General features: G+C 35.5%; 2 protein-coding genes across 5 annotated transcripts; both read right to left on the reverse strand.

Annotated features, from left to right (window-relative positions):
• Positions 1-1,921: 1,921 nt before the first annotated feature.
• On the reverse strand, positions 1,922-20,575 carry LOC110991467 (formin-like protein 5). Of its 4 annotated transcripts, none has more exons than XM_022256831.2 (10): positions 20,167-20,575; positions 12,206-12,313; positions 10,926-11,136; positions 10,230-10,365; positions 9,624-9,735; positions 7,831-7,932; positions 7,474-7,578; positions 7,267-7,350; positions 6,005-7,184; positions 1,922-5,916 (listed from the first exon to the last, which is right to left on the reverse strand). In XM_022256831.2, exons 1-10 carry the CDS (start codon positions 20,323-20,325, stop codon positions 5,861-5,863), a joined length of 2,253 nt encoding a protein of 750 aa, XP_022112523.2. In that variant the 5' UTR covers positions 20,326-20,575; the 3' UTR covers positions 1,922-5,860. The 4 variants fall into 4 exon arrangements, with proteins under 4 accessions (XP_022112523.2, XP_022112520.2, XP_045486913.1 ...); XM_022256828.2 differs by having other exon boundaries at positions 8,004-9,735; XM_045630957.1 differs by lacking the exon at positions 7,474-7,578.
• On the reverse strand, positions 14,588-15,992 carry LOC123689680. The gene has a single exon (XM_045630960.1). The coding sequence runs from the start codon at positions 15,646-15,648 to the stop codon at positions 14,884-14,886; it is 765 nt and encodes a 254-aa protein (XP_045486916.1). The 5' UTR covers positions 15,649-15,992; the 3' UTR covers positions 14,588-14,883.
• Positions 20,576-21,065: the final 490 nt, after the last annotated feature.

Raw genomic sequence — 21,065 nt, forward strand, 5'->3', positions numbered from 1 at the left:
TAGAAAATGACGCGCTGTAAAAATGCTACCAGAGACAAGCTACTTTAAAAATTTCCTACTACCTTTTTACTATTGCATGCATGAAATTATTCAGAAATAGGGTACTAATACTCGAATATAGACAACAAACTTTGCAAGATTTTTTTGTTAAATTTGATTGTTTACGCAAATTAGATTTTTTGAAAAATGACCGCTGAAAAAAAAGAGCGGGAAACTACGTTTGTTTTCCTAGCTTTGACTTGAAACTGGCATATAGTTATTACTATTGCCATCATATAAAAAAATTTTTGCAAAATTAAAAACTTCTCTCAAATTATATTCTTTGAACAGGTCAAGACAGCCTTTTACGTGTTACTTATCTGTTTTAATATATTCTATGTCGGTCGTAGTATATTTAATTAGCTTGTCTGTGGTAGCTTGAAGCGTTACACCAATTTTAAAAAATAAGATATAATTGTAAAATCTTTAAATAATTTTCCGAAATATATTGTAACAAAATAAGATTATAATAATTTATGACAATTTTTAATTTTAGTTTCATTGAAAAATCAAAAAGTTCAGTCAGTTTTTATATTTGTGTGGTTTTTCATTGTTTAAATGCAACAACATCTTTAACAACGTTTTAACATGAAAAATTAAATAAATTCTTTCATTTATTAATACACAGCACAAAACATTTCATGTTTGATAGTGTCTTTAAAATAGCTGAACTGGATTTAATACATCAAGTACGAAAATGCATTTAATATGTTCAAAAAATATATATAAAATTTTACTTATAACAAAAGATAACATTCAATTCTATTTGGTTCTATGAGAAGTGGTAGTTTTGCACAGTATTTTTGTTAAATTGATAATTTGTTCTCAAAGAACATTTTGGAGTCTCAGAAACAACTTAAATCATAACAATTCTCACTACTCATTCCATAATAATAGTTATTTTTGTTCATTTTCATTATTGTAAGATATTTTATTGTTTGAATAACTTATTATTTAAAATTGTTTGTTTAAGATGCATAAATTTTCACTGCTATATTTGTATTCAATTTTGAGATTTTTTTATAAAATAAAGGGTTAAGTTCAAACGTTTACGCCTTTGGGCCTAAATCAATAGGAATGTGGAATAAAATTTATATGTTCAATATACATAACACAGACAACGAAACTCGTTAATTTAGAATCTGGTTTATCATTTGGATTACTACGCTGTAAATAAATAGTGTTTGCTTTTTTATAAATTTACTCTAAACATTAACCTTTTACAATTAAAATTTTAAATATTCTAGCTATATAACAGTAGGTGCTTGATAAAGGATGTATATAATTTCCGTGTATACTTTAAATATTTTAGTTTACGTACTTTTTTTGTAAACTAAACATTGACAGGGACGAAAATACATCCTTGATAATTCTGCTTCCAGTTTCAAAGCCATATGAGCTCACCAAAACTTATTATTTTTATATTAATTATACCGTGTAAATAATGGCAAAAATGCAAGTGTATTCCAGAACTAAGCTTAGTTGTGTCCAAATACGGGTTCCGCATTCTTGACGGGACGTTTGAGCTTGCTCCATAGACAAGTACGTGTACAATGCCTTATATAGGAGTAACGCCGTTAACAAGACGAGTTAGTATCAAACCCACGATAGCTGTACGGTTTTGATACCAACTTGTATGTGATGTAGATTATTTTGTAAGAACTATTACAAATTGTACATTTTCAAGTGGGTGTAAGATAATTTGTTAATATTTTTATTAATAGAATGATGTTTGAATACAAGCCGTAACATCTGTATCATGTTATAAAAAATAAAACTATGATATTTAAATATTTTGTTCTTATTTAATCCCGCGTAGGTTGAGGTTCAAGCAGGCAGCAGCAGCAACTTAGTAATACAGGTTTATAAAATAAAATAAATATTTAATCATTTCAACATTTTTATTAAGAAAACGGAAACAGTGAAAAAGTACATAACTGTAAATTGTAGTTGGTTACAGTGTTGCTTATAAACAAATAATTTACAGTTCAAAACGTCTATACTTTTACTCTGTCCGATAAATAAATCTAGAGGATAGTTATAAACTATGGTAATTTACTACGACAATCATTGGCGGTATTTTATTTAACTAAGAGACAGAGTAAAAATATAGGATCGCAAGTTCGATACATAAAGCGGTTTACTTTTCTCTACAATTAAAATATAAAAAAGCATCTGTCGCCTTATTCAATAATGTCGATTTGAATATATAAACTATTCGGTGATCTAGGTAAACGAAATATAGATTTCCACTTATTTGTCTACATTCATATCGACATAACTGGTCCGGTAAGGCTACAAACATTTAGATAATAGAAATAGTTAATATCTCGTAATATACACTTCGCCGATAGCGCCGATTTTTGGAAAGCGACATCTTTTTTACAAACCGAATAACATTATCTGAGCGCGCTTTATAATTTACCAATCGAAAACCTTTCGAAAAGTATGCAATTAAATTAAGGCTTTAAATTATGTAAAGACGTAAAATAGCGAAGAGCTATCAGGAAATTGGTTGTAAATCATAAACTACTGTTTTTAATTTTAAGTACAAATTGTAACATCAGATTTCATGATTTTTTTTTCATAAACGCCAAAAGAATTAAGTATGGCCGAAACGTTAAAAATATAGCTCTCTCACTAAATTCGCCCAGTTTTCTAAAGTAAATAATAACGTTGATAAAAATTAGTTTTGCAAATCTATTTACATATTTTACAAGGGAAAGAAATAATAAATAATATTTCTACACCTTTGATATGAGCATTTGTCAAGGTAATTGATAAAAACCTCAACGCAAAATACAGCAAAGTATGAAATGAAACTACACTTTACGAAGCGACAGCTGTAAGAAGTCAAAGTTTTTAAGGTTAAGTCTTAAGTTGACCGACTAAATGACCCGTTTTCTTTTACTTGGCTGCAAAGCCTACAACATTTGACAGAAGGGTAATATTCAAAGTCGATACTTAGCACTAAGAATGACTCCAGTACGTCAATAACCAATTACATTTTAAGACGGAAGTCACAGTCTTTACTCTGAATTTTACCCTTAAAGAAAACGAGTCGTACAATTGCTGGGCATTGTCGTTTTAATACGAAAGAGCATTTTTAAATAAGTGCTTTAATAATTTAACGATGGAAATATGTACACAATGTTCTACAGCAAGATCACGAATCCAACGTTTAAAAGTACATCAATAATATCGGTAACTTATTTTACATTTTCACACAATACAGGAGGCAATAACACAATTTACCACGACGCATCAAAAATCTTATATTGATTTAAAATCTCAGACATTCCGGGCAAACACGTTTCGGTTTATAAAACGATAAGTTTAAGGGAGTTAAAGCGTTAGATTTAAAGTCTAAATAAAACTTACAACTAAGTATGAGTCCCGTATGTCAAAATCAATCAATACGTTTCTGACACACGGGAGTCGTACTTGGCGCTGAGCCTCGACTGAAAATCTAACTGTGTTTCAACTAACAGTAAAAACAAATGATTTCGCTTTCTATTACATCAGTGAAATCAATTTGTCACAATATTATCTGATTTTCATTGCCACGACTGCCAGCAGTGTGAATTACCGACGTTAGCAGTTCATTTCTAATTAAATTGCTTCATAAAAATAGAAAACAAGAGCGTTTTCGTTGACACGAAGTCGACGTCAAGCTTGTACGAGTCAATTTTGTCTCTCAATAAATAGGATTTCAGTCAGGTTTCCAAGTCTTAAAAGATTAAGCTAATTTAATTAATAAAATAACTGAACGTAATCAATACTCGAGGGGACTTTAATAGTACCGCTTGGTCCGCCTACTATACGTCAAAAATATTTTCTATTTTGACAAACGGGAGTCATAGTTCGCACTCATCACTCATCTCGGAATTTGGCTTAAGTCCATGTCAGCGGTGTATTTTTCATTAACTAAATGTGCCGCTAATCTGGTAACTATTTTCTGATTACATATGAATCGGGCTACGATACACCTAGACTAAAAATATAGCAACCAGACCTACATGTTATAAATGCAGTTTCGAAAAGCAAAGTTTTGGTGACAGAGGTCCTGTAGAAAAGTGAATACTTTAGATACACACGCAAAACACCAATTGAGTAATGTTCTCTTAATGACTGACCTTTATTTACATAATTTCACATTTATATACTTATTTTAATAATTTATGTTATGACATATTAACACGATTTATACTAACATACACTAAGACTATAGCGATATTGAAAAGAATTTCGAATTTAGGAGAACATTCGACTAGCTTTGATAACGAATTTTTTTTATAATCTTGGTTTATATTTATTTTTAGAAATGAGGGCAAAATTCTAATGATATAGATATAGTATATGAGTTATAGGAATCGACACGATTTTTTAGGTATGCTATCAACCTCTGGTATCCTTTCTATGTTATGTTCCGTATGTTAAAAAAGCTATGGGAACGATTAAAAACTCTAGGTTGATAGACTTATAGGATATCGAAAATCGTGAATCCTACTATACATGCTTAAAAAATGGAGGATATTCGCAATATTATGTTGATTATATTTGTAAGGTTTAATCTACGCAAATTAAGAAATTGCTGATAAAATGTAATCTTGCTTCGTGAGACATTTTATGACTAACGTTAGATAGATAATACCTTAAATTGGCCAATATTTCTGCTTAGTTTGCAAGGAAATTTAAAACGACCAAAGGAACCATTTTAGTACGTCCCAAGTTCGCACTTTTACATCACTATTTGTGTTTAAGCGGCGATGTAATGAGACGCAATTATACTTGAGTTAAAATATTACACTAGACGTTTAAGTTTCTAGGAGGTAAGAATAAATAATACCAAAATGATAGAAAGTTCATGTAAGTATACGTTAAACGTACGTACGGGTACGCACTTCGGAGGTATACGTTCCGAGGTTGCAGGCCATTTTTAATACCTAAAAACATTCAGCAGAAAAACTAAGAACATTAGGATACAGTTTAAGTTGCCATATCCCCCATTCTTTACAAAATATAGATATATAATTATGTTGTAATCTGTATAATTTATATCAACGAAGTATAGACTATATTTCTCTATTAAAAAATAAATGTATTCTTAAAATTTAAAATATACAGACGGTGCCTGTACGACAATGATCTCTCAATGTTAGTAATGAGTTTTGTAGCACATTAATGGTTACATGTAAATAGCCGATGAAATAATTCCTGTTAATTATGAATCTATTACGATGATAATAATATCAACAACCACAGTTATAACCGACCTTTGGCTGAATCATACTGGCACCATTCAGTACATTCGAGCTCAAACAATAAACCAATTTCTGTGTATAACTTAAAAAATACATAACAAATTAGGATATCAGTATCTAGTTACAATAGAGAGAATTAATCGCATAATTGTGATTATATAACAAATCGATGCTATTCGGTAAAACGAAATTTAATCACATCTTAAGCTAACTCATTGTATCACGACACGCCGGAGTTCATACGTTAACAAGAATGACTAGGTTAACTAGTGACGTCATTCAGACCTTCAGCGATCAATTGAATTGGGTCTTTTGAAGAGAGTCGCCACGCGGGTACCAAACTGGACGCCACTGAGGGTCGTGACACAACAGCATAACACGAAAATACACCTCGACAACACTACACCAAGAAATGACACCAAATGCGGTTCATGACATTAAATAGCTCACTTATGCACATATTTACAAGCAAACGTACGCAGAGCGACGCAAGTCACGTATACGGAGCACTCACACGCGATATTCGAGGGCTGACGCACCGTCTGTACGGGGAGCATTTATTCGCTGAAATACCGCACTTTGCCGTTACTGCAACGGATTATGTCCTCCCAGGCTGAAAAAAAAATATTTTAAGGATAGAAAATTACGATAATACTTGTGAATACAATAATTATATCCTGCCGTATACGGTATAGGCTTACCCGTGCCGACGTAATCCACGATCTGGTACGTGTGCGTGGCGTGCGGCATCAGGGTCGGAGGCACATAGCGCAAGGCCGCGCAGCCCGCCCGCACCGGAACCCCCTCCAGCAGGTCGCAGCGTGCGCGCCTTCCGCCGCTCAGCAGCTGCTCGTTGACGTCAAAGCCGAACGTGATGCCGTCCATGTCGCGGCCCCTGGCCGCCGCCGCCAACAGGATGACGGGCGGCCGGCGATCCGCCACCACATCCGGCGCCGGCTCCGCCGCTCGCGCTCCGTCCCGCTCCTTGCGCTGGGGCCTAGTCGCGCCCCCGCCGGCCTTGTCGCGGGGCCGCCGCGTCGCCAGCGCCGGATAGCCCTCCATGGTCTCGCCGGCGGAGGCGGCGGCCTTCCGGTCGGGCGCCGGCCGCTCCTTCGGCTCGTCGCCCTCGGCGTAGAAGTTGCACGACTCGATGAGATCGGGAATGTTGTTGCGGGTGCGGGCGATGTCCGCGTACGAGGCGGGCGGGTGCGGCGGCGGCTGGGCGGGCGGCGGCGGCGGCGGAGGCGGAGCCGGGGCGGGGGCGGGCGGCGGCGAGTGCGCCGAGTCGAAGTCGTCGTTCGAGTCGTTGCTGCGCTCGGATGGCGAGGCCCGGGGCTCCGGCGAGGGCGGAGGGCGGGCCGGCTCGGCGTCGTCCGGACGGCGTCGCGGCTTGCGGCGCTTGGTGACGGTCTGGAAGTCGGTCAGCTCGGCGTCATCGGGCAGCAGCAGCGCGGCACGGGCGTCGTCGCCCCACGAGCGGCGTTCGGGCTTGGCGGGGGGCGCGGCGGGGCGGCGGTGCGCGGAGGGCTTGTCTGTGAGGTCCTCGAGCTTGGTGCGCGAGCGCTCCTCCAGCGAGGAGGCCCGCTTCACTTTGCTCTCTTTGTCCTTGCGTCGTTCGGCGCATCTTTTCTTGCCTTTGTCGTCGGAGTCGTCCTTGTGCTTGGCGCGCGCTTTGGAGCCCCTCGCCCCGTCCGCGTTCGACTCGATGAATCGCAACACCTCGTTGAGGTCTTTGTTGCCCTGGTAGCCGTCTATATGGTGCGATTTGATCACGGTCTCGTTCTTAGATGACTTTTTCCGCCTCGGCTTCTTCTGTTGGCTGGATCCCGAGGCGGGCGAACTGAATCCGTGGAACGCGTTGCCGTTTTCGTCCAGAGATTTCTGGGAACGGTAACAAACAGTGAACGAAGGTACTTGAATAGAAACCGGAACTTAAGATGTACTATTCGTAGGTTCCACGTACCTTGCTCTCGTCTGCGGAGGGGCAGGATTCGGAGGCGAGGAGCAGGCCGCCGAGGGAGCTCGTCGGAAGCACGTTGCGAGACAACTGAGCCAAACGCACACGTTAATTATGGCGCCGCATCGAGTCTTACGAGTGATGCGCGAAGCGATACCCGTACCTCACACCATTAAAGACGCTAAATGCGATGACCGACATAATGAGTATTACCTGGAGGGTGTGGGGCGCGGGGGCGGGGGGCGCGGCGGCGGCGGGGGCCGGGGTGCTGCCGGGGAGGCTGGCAACGGCGTTGTAGCACGACTCCAACTGCAGCGGCTGTACATGATATCACTTAACCCTAGCACACTCAAAGACGTTTCCTACTTCAAATGTTTGGGTCGTAAAAGTGGCTACATAATTCTTCCTCAATAAGTATTCCATAATATATCGGAATATACGTCATTGGTTTAAATTTAACATTTGATAAACTGCCACAACATACAGCAATAGAAACGTAAATTTCAAATGGTGTGAGATACAGAGCGAATTAAAATATAAAATCCTAGAGCGTAAGGAAGATGTCAATACCTTTGGATCCACGACGACCGTCGACTGAGTAGTAGATGTCGTGTTGCAACTCGCCACAACCTCTGGAGTTGTGATGCAACTGAATGGAATAGCGGAATCGATCTGCAAAACGAGAAGAAATAACTTAAATATAATTCTTTGGAAATTTGCGTGCATTAGCAATCAAATCCTACCTTATCAGCGATTGCAGATTTTTCTTTGGCCTTATTAGCTGTGCAATCACTATATAGAAGATATTTTAAAGCGTTCTTTTTAGAGGCATTGTTCTTATCGGGCCCCGGGTTTTCTTTAGCCTTCTGTTTATTTTTCTTTTTGGATTTTTTTTCCACAGAGGTCTCTTTGGCATAAGTGTCGCCTTCGGTTATTTTATTAGCTGGATGATTCATAAAGTATCTAGATTTCAGTAAGCTCTCACGGATGCTTAGAAAGATACAGGAATCGGCGAAATCAAATGGTTTGCTGTCATCAGTCTTCCAGTTCATTTTGTCATGTTTATTTGCTGAATCGGGCACAGTTTTTGTTTCTGATATTCCATACTTTTTCCTTAATTGATTTATTATATCGTGTCCTGATTTGTTTTCTGTGCTGTCAACCAATTGTTTTTCGGGTATTGAAGTGATAACTTCATCAGAGCTCGATTCACCAGGACAGTTTCCTGATATTTTAGAACCAATTTTGTTTTCGAAATCCTGGTGTTCGTGAGATGCGCTAAGTATATTTTCTTTAGAAATTGGCTCAGCAATATTTTCGTAAGACGCCACATTGTTGTTACTTTCGTTTTCATATTTATTTGCCACATCTTCGCAGACATTACGTTTAATTTTGCCACTCTCCAAATTAGTTTCCGTTTCATTTATCTTCACAAGTTCTATTTCTTTTAATTCATTAACATTAAAAGTACAAGAACTACTTTCGTCTAAAACTTTATTTTTCATTTCTTTCACTTGATCTCCCTTTTCGGAAGTAGCTTTTTTCTTTTGTGAAAGAGTACATGGAGGAATGTTACTTGGTAAAGTATGAATTTTTTTGAATGGTTCTAAACCTTTTGTGCCTTGAATAATGTGTGATTCATCAGTTTTATTGTTTTTATCTTTAACTTTAGATCTCCTTTCCGTTTTTGTAGAACTTTTTAAAACTATATTATCCTTAGCATCATAATCTGCATTCAGATCTTCAAAAGAATCGGCTTTTTGTATTGTCATATTTCTAATATTTCTTGGATTTATTAACTTTGATAAATTTGGTGTTACTAAACCACTACCCACCTTTTGAAGTTTTCTTAGGCTAATATCACTTTCATCGCAATCACTTAAATGCAAAACCCTGTCTTGACCATCAAGTATATTCCTTGGCGTGTTCTTAAAACTTTGATCAACATTAGAACTATTATTTTCGTTAACATTAATTATATCTTTATTATCACTATCAACAGCCTTTAATTTAACGCTACAATCCCTTGATAAATGTCCATCCATCCCAGAGGCGAGGTAATCGAGTGGTGGCGTTCCAGTGTAGCGATTCAAGCTTTCGTACCACATATCCACTCTGCGATTCCAATCCATGTCGACGGTATCCGCCTCTTTAGCGTCGGAGCCGCGCGGTTCCTTTCCACCGGGTGCCTCTTTCCGTACGTTACCACCACTGTCGCAGGGGGATTCCTCGCGGACGCAGAGAGCCTTCATGAGTTTATTTTGGCCGGCATAAGGGTCGTAGAGTACCGGAGTGTCGAGAAACCTTTGGGGTGGGCCAGCTGTAGGAAGGTCGCGGTTACTGCGGGGAGTGGTGGTACGCACCTGGTTGGAGGCAGTGGTGGTGGTGACCGCGCGGCCCGTACCCACGCTGCCACTGCCGATCTCCAAGGTGGCGCGCGCCGTGTACGTCATCGGGAACATTGGCTTACTCCGCCTGGGGACAAACGCCATTATTACGTACGGACCGGGGACGGCGGACGTGTCCTAGTATTTAACTCTACAATTTTATGACTTTGACATGCTTTATGAGTTCCGCATTCCAATAATATACATTATTTTATTCAAACTCAAATTATTATAAGGAAATAATATATAAGCGAATTAAGAAATATTACGCAAGGGCTTTAATACAAATGCTTAGTAAAAGTGTATGCATTTAAAGATGGAGTAATCAAAAGCAAAATTAAAAGCATCCTTACATTTACCACCCCATAAACAATTGAAGAAATAAAAAAAATGTAGTTGGACTTTAAAGTTTGCCGCTCGTACTATTAAAGTTCAATCGCTTATACGTGCGATAATTGATAAGTATTAACAAAATGATTTGACCTTAATAGAGATATGTACTAGGGAAACATGTTAAAAGGAGAGTTAATTTTTTTAACTGACTGATATGCTTAGGCTAAATAAATGTTCTTTGGTGGTGACCTGGTAACAAGTTCGATATCACCGGGTGCGTTGGCATCGCTGGCGGAGACGCGGCGTTCGGCGAGCGGTGGAGGGTTGACACATCGCACTGTGGCCACGTAGGCACCACGCGTCGGCTCCTCGCTAAAGAGGAAGGCTGAAATACACATATTTATGTGACACCTCCATATATAAGGGATAATGTATATACATAATTGAATTTGCTCCAGTTCAAACAATTTGTATTAAAAACTTGGCGATTGAAAAGTGGCGGAAAGTTTCTTGCCGGTTCTTCTTACCCGCTCTACGCCCTTGACTTGCGAACTAGTTGTAAATGTAAATTTACGATTAATTTAATTTGTTTTTCTTGACGTTCACAAGTGTAAAAGTTTACCTATATGAATAAAGATATTTTGATTTGATTTGATTTGAATGACAACAGAACAGAAATCAGTGTTGGCGCATCGCTTAGGATTAGTCATTAAATATCGTTTGTTTTTAATTAAACGTACGACTTAGCATTGTTCATTACTGTAATAAACATTTGATTTACACTTTACTATAAACTGTATTCATGTTAAGCTATGCCCTTTTTTGTTAGTCTGTTTATAATAAAAATTATGATATAAATGTTTTTTAAGGGCCTGCTCTATAATTTCTCCAAAAACGTCATCTTACGATACAAAAAAAAATTATAAGAAATTTAGTTTTCCATACATCTATCTACACCGGATGGCAAACTCCCTCCATGGTGGGTCCTTGCCGACACGTTGTGCGAGTGATGGTGCCTTCGCCTAGGCGCGGGTTCCGCTGCCATGGCAGCCACCAGGTCTTGCAGACTCGAGTGATGGTCGCGCCGGCCGGCACGCCCCGCCCGAGCCGCCGCCTCACACGCTTCCTCGTCTTGTTCCACTTCCTCCAGCAACTCCTGACGAAGCATACATCTCTATTAAAGACTTTAATCCATGTCAACAGTTCATAGAATACAATGAATCAATCATCGCGACTATATCGGTATTATTTGAAGTCAATGACGAAGCTCAATGAAACAGAACACTTTTAATAATAATAATTTTCTTTTGATTACTCAAATAGGTGTAGATAATTACTATAAAATATATGGAAGGTACTATATGATTTCATTCGCATATTCTGCCAGTCACAATGGTGAGCAAATTTTGTTGTCTTAGATAATTTGGCAAAATTCTGAATTACGTATTAAATTAAATTTCGACATTTAATTATTATATTATAATTATTTTATTACAACGTCATCACATTATAAACTATATTATAACATGAATCATCATCAAATTGTATACCTACTATAAGTCTCACGAGTTTTATTATAATATTAAAATTTTCTTCTTTCATTGAAAGTATAGATTTAGTCGATATTTAAAGGCTCTATTTAAATAGCGAGAAACAATTTTAGAAACATAGTTATATTTATTTAATGCCATCCCAAATTTAAGATTATACATATATATTATATAATTTAAGATTAGATAACTTTATTATATAATCATTTTTCCAATATTTTATAGTTTAATGTGAATCCTTAATTGAGCATTAAAAAATTACTAGTATTAAAGTAGGCATTAGCTAGAATAAAAAATATGATGAATCGAATAAAAATGTTAAGATATTTAGCTTATTCTTAATAAATGCAACGCAAAACACAACTCAACAAAATTTCAGACTTTCTTTAACCGTGACGATAGGTCATTCCAACGGTGCATTTTTTATTCAACACGAAGATTCGTAAACGTTCATACTACATGTACTAGAAATAAATATCTGGAAATATCATTGTATTTTTTCTTCTTAACCTTCTAATACATAGTTTAATGTAATCTATGTTTATATGTGTACCTTAAAAGTTGATCTTAATAAAAGGTTATATTATTATTTATCATTGTATTAATACCCAACAAAGTTTTTTGTTTAATTTTAACTGTCAAGGACCCTGTAAGATGTTACTCGCATAACAATACCTTAAAGAGACTGCTTTTTCCCTCTCTGTCTTTGGGACATTTGTAGGTGATCGCTTCATCCAGAAGTGCTCGCAACTGTCCGTCGTCTAGGCTCTCCACGAGTTTATTCTGAAAAATCACATTCCACTTTCACCAAATTGCGATTAAATTACCAATTATTACTATAAACAGTCGAATTTCAACCCATATCTTATCGAGTAATCAAATTGAATACTAGATATGAGACGTTTTGCGAAATTGTTAACAGCTTTAACTGCAGATATAAAAAAGCATATAATTAAGCATAAAATTTCTAATAAAACATAGTTATTCAAACACGACCCATGCGTGATTGGAAATTATGTTCATACATTAAAAACACGCAAAGATACATTAAAAACTATCTTGAATCTACGGAATACCTAATGAAATCCTGGGATATGAAGTGCCAGTTGAATTTTAGCTAAAATTCACGTCCCTGCATTCTACGTCACATAGCAACACTATCTGTAATGGCAGCGCCTAATATCGGCGTACGTTATCACAACAATAATAACGAACGAATGTTACCTTATCATAAGCAACACGGTCATGGTCATTATAAATTTCGAGAACACTAAATGTATAACACCGTGACGTCACGCCTATGTTATTCGCTGGTACGGTTAAGACGATATTCTGTTCTACAACAAATTAGTTTGTTCCAATGTTGCCGTTATCTAACGAATCCTTCATAAAACACACACCGTCATATTCACGAAACAAACCCGAGTGTAAATAATATCGTACGACGCCTATCGTCATAATTATAAGTCACCGACACTGGAAGTCGTCCATGAAATGTAGTAAATTACCGTACAACTAGGCCAGAAGTTTTAGATTAGGTACAGATAGTTATCAGAACAACAAGTCAATGTTTGCGGATCACGTAATAAATTTCGTAACATTGTTTCGGTCTATTGGTCGCTGAATCATTAGCTCCAAGGCTAATGTACACTGAGCATTTTTAGTGATTCGTTTATTTCTCGGTAATATTTAGCTACTGCATTAACAAATTAGTGTGCTTTCCACTCATTATGTATTGTTTCGATTTCAAATTTTAACTTAATAATGCTTAATACAAAGCAAACCTAAAGGAGGGTCACTATATAAAAACAACACATTACTTTATACCTATTGAAATTTCAAGTCATTATTAACAACTTACTGATATCACATCTAATCCACGAAACCGCAAAATTTGACGCGAGAATGGTAGCGTAACTTTTGTCTCATAGATATTAAATTTCGAAGTATCTATTGGAAAGGTAGGAAATAACAACGTTTAAAATTTTCATTATGATAATCATCACAAGAAATCTGATCCATCGAATGTAACATTACCTTCGTTATCAAGAAAATTGTGAAGGGTAAGCATATACTTTTCTTCTTGTTTCGTCTTCGTGTCTACGAATATTCAAAAAGCAATAAAACTACACATTTAGAACGTGATGTATCCTTTTTTTTATAGAACAGTGGCAAACGAGCAGGAGGCTCACCTAATGTTAAGTGATACCGTCGCCCATGGACACTCTCAATGACAGAGGGCTCGCGAGTGCGTTGCCGGCCTTTTAAGAATTTTTAATTTTTAATTTCGGCCTTTCTGCAGGCGAATAGTAAATAACACTGGGCGGTTGCATTAAAAATAGTTGACACAGAAACGACTCATCAAAGTTGTAATTGAATTCTGCGTAAGAAAATCGTAAAAAAACAACGATCGTAGTAATAAAATCATGTTCCGAAAAAAAAATATTTAGTACGTTATCTTTAAAAATATTTTTGCTTATTGACACATGCATCATATTGCCATTAGATCATTTTAGATACTTTTCCTGTGGGCGTTGTTGCGCGTGCGTCGCGATCATGAAATCACCCACCCGCAAAGTCAGAGAAACATGATAAACAAAACAATTTACCAATAACTATCAAACTGTGGAGATTAATAAAAAGCTTATGATATAAAACTTTGTTAGAAGCTAATATCATACTAAGTAATTTATTACAAAGCTGCCATTGACATCGTATTTGCACTACTAATATTATATCTAGCAATAGAGCTAAATCACGAAACTGCCGGTGACACTTACTAGTCTAGTCTAGACTACATAGTATAAAACAAAGTCGCTTTCTCTGTCCCTATGTCCCTTTGTATGCTTAAATCTTTGAAACTACGCAACGAATTTTGATGCGGTTTTTTTAATAGATAGAGTGATTCAAGGGGAAGGTTTATATGTATAATAATAAATAAAATAAATAAATAAAATAAAATAAAATAGCCTTTATTGCTGAACTTATTTTTACAGTAATTTTTCTTACAAATACGTTTATAACTTTTAACAGTTTCTTTTCTTTTCATAAATCAGGTATCGGTAAACGGTCGTTTCTACATTTCAGCTTGTCTTTCGACATAGGCCTCCTCTAAAGATTTCCACTCTGTTCTATTTTTCGCTATGCGCGTCCATATTGGGCCCGCCAATAGTTGCTATGTGGATGTCATTTACTTTGTTTTTCATGTTAGTGTTAGTGTTATTTTTTTCCTTTAGAGGGTCGTGGTCATTTTTCCCCACGATGACCAGTCGGCTTGGGGAAGTATTTTGTTTTGTTATTTTATGTTGGTTCATGTTGAGCTGTTTATTTTTCCGTTTACCGACAGTTAATTGTTATTCTTTGTTAGTTGTTGTCTTAGCGGGAAGAGACGAAAGAGAATTAGCTCTAATCCTCATTACGTCGAAAGCATTTGGTCTATTGTTAATCGGCGGCATTAGAGTTTGTTGTTTCCTTGGTTGAGCATTGTTTTGTGGGGATGATGATGTTTCTCTTTTGCGCTTTTCCTTATTTATGTTAGTATTTTTTCCTTTTACTACTAGTTTGTCAAATTTCAGGTACGCGATATTTCCCTTTTCTCTCTCCTCTTTTAGCTGCGCCTGCAACGTTTTCCTTTTCTCTATTACTTCCTTTGTGTAGTCTTCTGTAACATATACATTTTTGAAGTTTTTCTTCTTTCCCATAACTTCATTCTTCTTCCATTCGCTCGTAAAGGAAATCAGAATTGGTCTTGGTTTTCCAGAAGACTTTCCCTTTCCTAGACGATATATTTTGTTTATCTCATGTTCTTGTAATTGTATGTCAAGGTCAGTTTTGAAAATATGTATTGTATTTTGTATTAATTCTTGTGTAGACCTTTCGCCTTCATTTACTCCAAACATTATCAAATTGTTTTGCTTCTTTCCTCTTTTTAAACTTTCTACTTCCTTTTCGAGATTTTCTACTTTTATTTTTAAGTTTCTATTTTCTGTTATAATAGGTTGAAGTTTTTCGTCTAATCTCTCCATTATATTATTTGTTATCGAATCTTTCAATTCTATTGTTTGGTTCAAGATTTCATTCTTCATTTTATCAAACAATAGTTGAAACTGATCCTCCATTCTTGTAAACTAAATCTGCGTGTTATGGAACGTAATTAGTGGTAGTTTTTATTTACTTGCTCTGGCAACACTAGTTAGCTGTTACTGTGACAAGTGTCAATGTCATTGATCTTTTGTCTATGCTCAATATGATTGGTGGATTTCTAACCTCTAATTATCACTTTTTGGAGATACTTTTGTTGAAATTCAAGAACTTACGTGATATTGTGTGAAATCGGTATTTCCACTACACGGACGACACTTCAATTTGTGTTTTGTGACGTCGCAGTCTCAAGAACAGTGTACGAAATTATTTTTTGGCACTCAATAATACGGAGCTACACAATTACGATGCTTACAGTATGACAGCTCAACGAATCTTCCATATATATCTTCTATAAATATGTATAATAACATCCATTAAATAGTGGAGAAGTACTGTTATTTTTGAGGTTTCTAATGTGATGTCGTAAATAATTACATTTTTTCCGCTTACATTGCAAACGCTGGCTGAACCCTACAAGTTTTATCAAAATAATGTACTAAGTATTGTACACATTAAAAAGGTCTACAGAAAAATCCATGATAGTATATGTCTATCTCTTATGGATAACCCACATTTTTATATACAACGTTCACAGATTTTCTGTAGTGTATTTAGTATCAGTATTGCACCCGTGCGAAGCCGGGGCGGGTCGCTAGTAGTCTATAATACACACTGCGTTTATTATGGACTACAGATAAGTTATATATAATTAGTAAACTCATAAAGCTCAGTGCAAAATCGCGTTTTTGTTTCATACCCGAAGACGCTTTAGCGTGAAACCGAGACAGTGTGTCAGCGAAGCGGTGGAGCCGAGCCAAAATGTAACGTTATTTACGAGAAACACCGTCTCAATACTGCATACCACTTACGCTTTTCGGTAAACACCAATTAGCTTGACTGATTAGACTGCTCGTCTAAGCACTTTGATTACTTAGTGAAGGGATTTATATTTAGGGTCTGTTTCACAATGTCCGAATAAGTTCCAAACAAAGTATTTATTACTTATTGGTAGGATAAACAGTATTTTTGCGTTTCACGACTGTCAGATAGCGCTGCGCTATTCGTCATCAAACGCGAAGTATCTTATTCGGAACTTTTATCTTTCGAATAATTTATGTGTTGCATAGGTATTTGGTACTTTATCCATACGTTGTGAAACAGGCCCTTAGTACATATATTTATATTTGTCAGAGACGAAAACAATTAACGTTTATCCAATATCAAGATTTATCTTATTTAGAAAGGCAAATGTATCTAATACAGACCAAAGAAAAAGTATCACTTATAAAACTTTCATCTTTAATTATTATTATTATATCAACAGTAGCTAATTTAACTTAATTAGCGTTTTCGGAAGTATGCGTCAGGTAATTAGCCCCAACTGCATTGTGTGCATAACGGTTTATTTTTTAAATTTCAACATTATTTGAATAAAACTATTTTTGAGATCATACCTGGTTGGTATAATTTCACAACCAAATATTAAATTACCGAGACCTAGTAATGTATTCCTAATATTTGAGTTTTTGTTCAGTTAGGTTTAAACCCAAAACCATCCTTCAGTAAGTCGTCAAGGATTTACTTACCACATACCTCTCTTGTATTTTATAATAAAATATCTTGGTAATATTAAAGGTAAATTAAGTTAATTGTCGAGATAGAAAGACTTACTACATCTCGTTATATCAGAAACAAGGAAAATCGATTAGCCTACTTACATTAGCAACAAAAAAATAATTAAGGACTTTCACAATTTGCAATTGTATAAATATATTGTATAATACATATCTAATATCTCTATTCCACATCATTTCAATCAAATCAATTACACTACTGAAATCTAAAAACCGAAAATGTTTATTTTATTCTTATTTAATGATTTTAATGCAATCGAATTTTAGATAAAATTTGATAGAGAAACCTTTAACTCTTGTTCTTATATTTACAAAAGTGATATGGCGTAGCTTGGCAAATCATATTCGACATCGTGAACCACATTTTTTGAAAAAGCCATTAAAACACAAGTAATAGAGATGTATGATAAAAGCGTCAGACGTATTTTTAGGCTAGTACTCATTTTCGTGTAATGAAATATAACGCTTTTGGGAGGCGTTGTCTCATTGTGGAGGTGTGCTCAGGGTCATTGGGGAATTGCGTCACAAACTTCGACCCCTAAGCGTTACTGAATTCTACATATAATGGGCATACTCCTAATAAAACACATAAATAGTCTACTATAGCTCTAGTGTACAAAATGCAACCTAGCCACTGACAAGATCTCAATAAAAAAATACTCAAAAATGCTATAAAGCATAGATTTGAAGGGTCATATTTAATGTACATCTTACTCTAGAACCTGTTGGTAATTTATAATAGAACAACTGTTCATTTTATTTTCTTCACGTTGTTACCTTATACAAAGCCATACCTATAAAAAAATGGGTAACATAAGTTGTAAGGCTATGGGTAGCCTTATAGCTAACAAGTGATTCCTTGATTAATTCTATTATAAGTTAAATATTTATTTATTTATTTTATGGAATACAAATTCAAACATAAACATAAAGCACAGTTTTACCTATTTAAACAAAAAATATAACAAAGCGCAAATTCATACTAAATTCTAAGATTCATTGATCATTATAATAATAATAATAGATTTTGGAATGTAGGAATCAAAACCCTATATATTTTTAACCAAAACCTACAGTATTAAAACATTTCCAAGAATATTTTTTATCAAAACTTAATGTACTATCGGAAACTATAAAAACCCTTGTTAAGTTTTGTCATTTTACAGAAATTTAGTCTACTGGCACCTTGTCCAACAATTTAATAGTATTCTGATTGTCCATGTCCAAGCATCTAGACTGATATTTATTATATTATTACAAGATGATTACAAAAGAATAATAAGAAAATAATCTGAATTTTATTGAATTAACAATCAAAATTTATGCTAGTTGCAACATTTAGGGGAGTATTCGTCTAACTATTTTGTATTTCAAAAGTGGAGAATAATTGATATTGAAATACATGTCTTTTTTAAATACTGGCAATATTAGATAACTTTTCATAATTATTCATAGTGTGTTTCTAACATTTAACTGTAGTTTAACTTGACTTTATGGAAAGTTTACTCATAATCATTTGGAGGTTCTACTCTGAAGCTAAGGGTAAAATCCTTTCTCAGTATAATGGTTTGTATGTATTAAAAAAATAGCATTATCTAAATACTAACTATAACACTACAATATACCTATAACTAACTACTAATTATCAAAACATTAAAAAATTGTTCCCCATATGGAACCCATGTCAACTATTTAATGAAAAGTCTTTTCCCTTAAAAAGTAAATGTCTAATTAAAGCCTGGCCATAAAACGCAATGGAGAGCATATGAAATATCTAATTACTATGTTTTGGTTAAAAATTTAATCAATTTCTTGTGTCCTTCCCTCAGAGTTCACCTTTTGCTAAACATACAGGAACAATTTCAGTTATTTTTCAGAGTAGAGGCAGGCAAAATGGGTTAAGGTTTACAATTCAATACCTCGATTTTGAGCTTGGGGGGGTATATCGGTATACTTATCACCCCCGACCAATTTCAAGTAACAGAAATAGTTATTTCAATAAAAAAAACCAAAACATAATACCTAACATTAACCAGGCCCATCGTTCTCAAAGTCATCCACATAAGCCGGTCTTTTACCAAGCATAGTTCACCAAGTTTAAAAATAATTCAAATAAAATCGTGCACATTCATGAGAAAACAAAAGAAATGTAAAAAGTAACGGCTTTTTAACAAATAATCCACACTGTAACACGTAACACACTGTTCTGGCGGGTTGTTAACAAATTTCTAATATTGCACAAAAATTTTCAATATTTAATTAGTTTTAATTACAACTCAAGCAGCATAAATTACTCCAAATCTCACGGAGGTGTTCGAATCAAGGTCCCTCAGAGACTCCTACATACTCAGTATAATCAAATTCAAAGTATTGATTTATAAACCCAACCCAGCAATATGAGACATTTATTTATTATTATGGTAATGTTACTAGTTATAAACATTTTTATAAAAGAGAAGCCTGAATTCATGCCTATAGTAGAATAGATCAGGAATATCAACATATCCATTATATATAAACTAAATTGCTATTTGGTGAGAAAATCTTTCAGATTTATGATAGGATAACTTTAAAATTTTCAAGATACACAGATTTTGTGTGAACTTAAAATATATAATTATATACTTCGTACCTACCTAACTTCTTAACTGTTTACAGAAAAGGGCAATTTTTATAAAACCTAAATATGAAAAATCCACTAAACCTTTGTGAATATGTACTTCTGAATTTACCGTTTAACCCTAGCATAAGCTTGGAAAGCAGTTATGTACAAAGCACCCAATATGTAGCTAGAATATAATTAAATTTAGAATTTTCATACCCATTGTACCAAAATTAAAACTAAAAATTATAACATACCTCTACATCACTATTGGAAGGCGCTGTAGGAGACAGTTCAGAAGCACTTGAATGTTCTTTAGTGTGGTTGTACTGAATTTTAGAATCGTCACTGGAAATGTTAGCGACAGCTTTATCAGGGGCCTTCGGTTCCTTATCATACTCCGGTGAAGGAGCCATCTTGAAGGAAGAGGAGACAGATGACACAAGTCTTATGACTTTTCAACACTGAATTCACTTTTCTTAGCCAAAACGCCTACGATTTAAAAAATAATCATTGTTGTATGTTTTTATTGAAGTACGCCCACAGTCCCAATAATTTTAAAATGAGATTTTTTCATTTTTGGGGAAATAGAATCAACATTTCCACAAAATAAGCGAATCAAATTTTCAATGACTTTGCTTTTGAAGCGCCCCTATGCGGCGAAAAAAGGAAACTTTTTTTTTTCATTCTTCATCCTGATATTTATTATTTTCAGCCAGCAACACTAAGTATAAATTCTTCATAGACAATTAAATGTTCAATATAAATATGTACATAAAATTTTGAAAAAAAGGATATGTTTTTATTGCGGGACGTATAAAATATGTTTATGATTACTAACTAGTTGAATGTTGAAAGTCATAATTGTTAACGATGAACATCTTTTTTTTTTTTTTTTATAGAACAGGTGGCAAACGGGCAGGAGGCTCACCTGATGTTAAGTGATACCGCCGCCCATGGACACCCTCAATGCCAGAGGGCTCGCGAGTGCGTTGCCGGCCTTTTAAGAATTGGTATTGACATATAATATTTTAGGGAATTATCAAAAAGGTTAGTCGACATCACAGGAGAACGAAGAGCTGGCAGCTACCTCGCACAAAGAATTAGTCTAGCTATTCAAAGGGGGAACGCTGCTAGTATCTTCGGAACCTTGCCT

Source organism: Pieris rapae, chromosome 14, assembly GCF_905147795.1.
Source record: "Pieris rapae chromosome 14, ilPieRapa1.1, whole genome shotgun sequence".
NCBI classification, from domain to species: Eukaryota; Metazoa; Arthropoda; class Insecta; order Lepidoptera; family Pieridae; genus Pieris; species Pieris rapae.

What these genes read in the sequence shown, in the direction of transcription:
- LOC123689680 (XM_045630960.1), bottom strand. Translation starts at nt 15,648, where the DNA reads ATGGAGGATCAGTTTCAACTATTGTTTGATAAAATGAAGAATGAAATC.
- LOC110991467 (XM_022256828.2), bottom strand. Translation starts at nt 20,325, where the DNA reads ATGGCTCCTTCACCGGAGTATGATAAGGAACCGAAGGCCCCTGATAAA. An exon ending in GATATCGAACTTGTTACCAG is followed by an intron (nt 9,736 to 10,229) that starts GTCACCACCAAA and finishes GTTTGTCCCCAG; the next exon opens with GCGGAGTAAGCCAATGTTCC. An exon ending in CCTCCGCAGACGAGAGCAAG is followed by an intron (nt 7,185 to 7,266) that starts GTACGTGGAACC and finishes TACCGTTCCCAG; the next exon opens with AAATCTCTGGACGAAAACGG.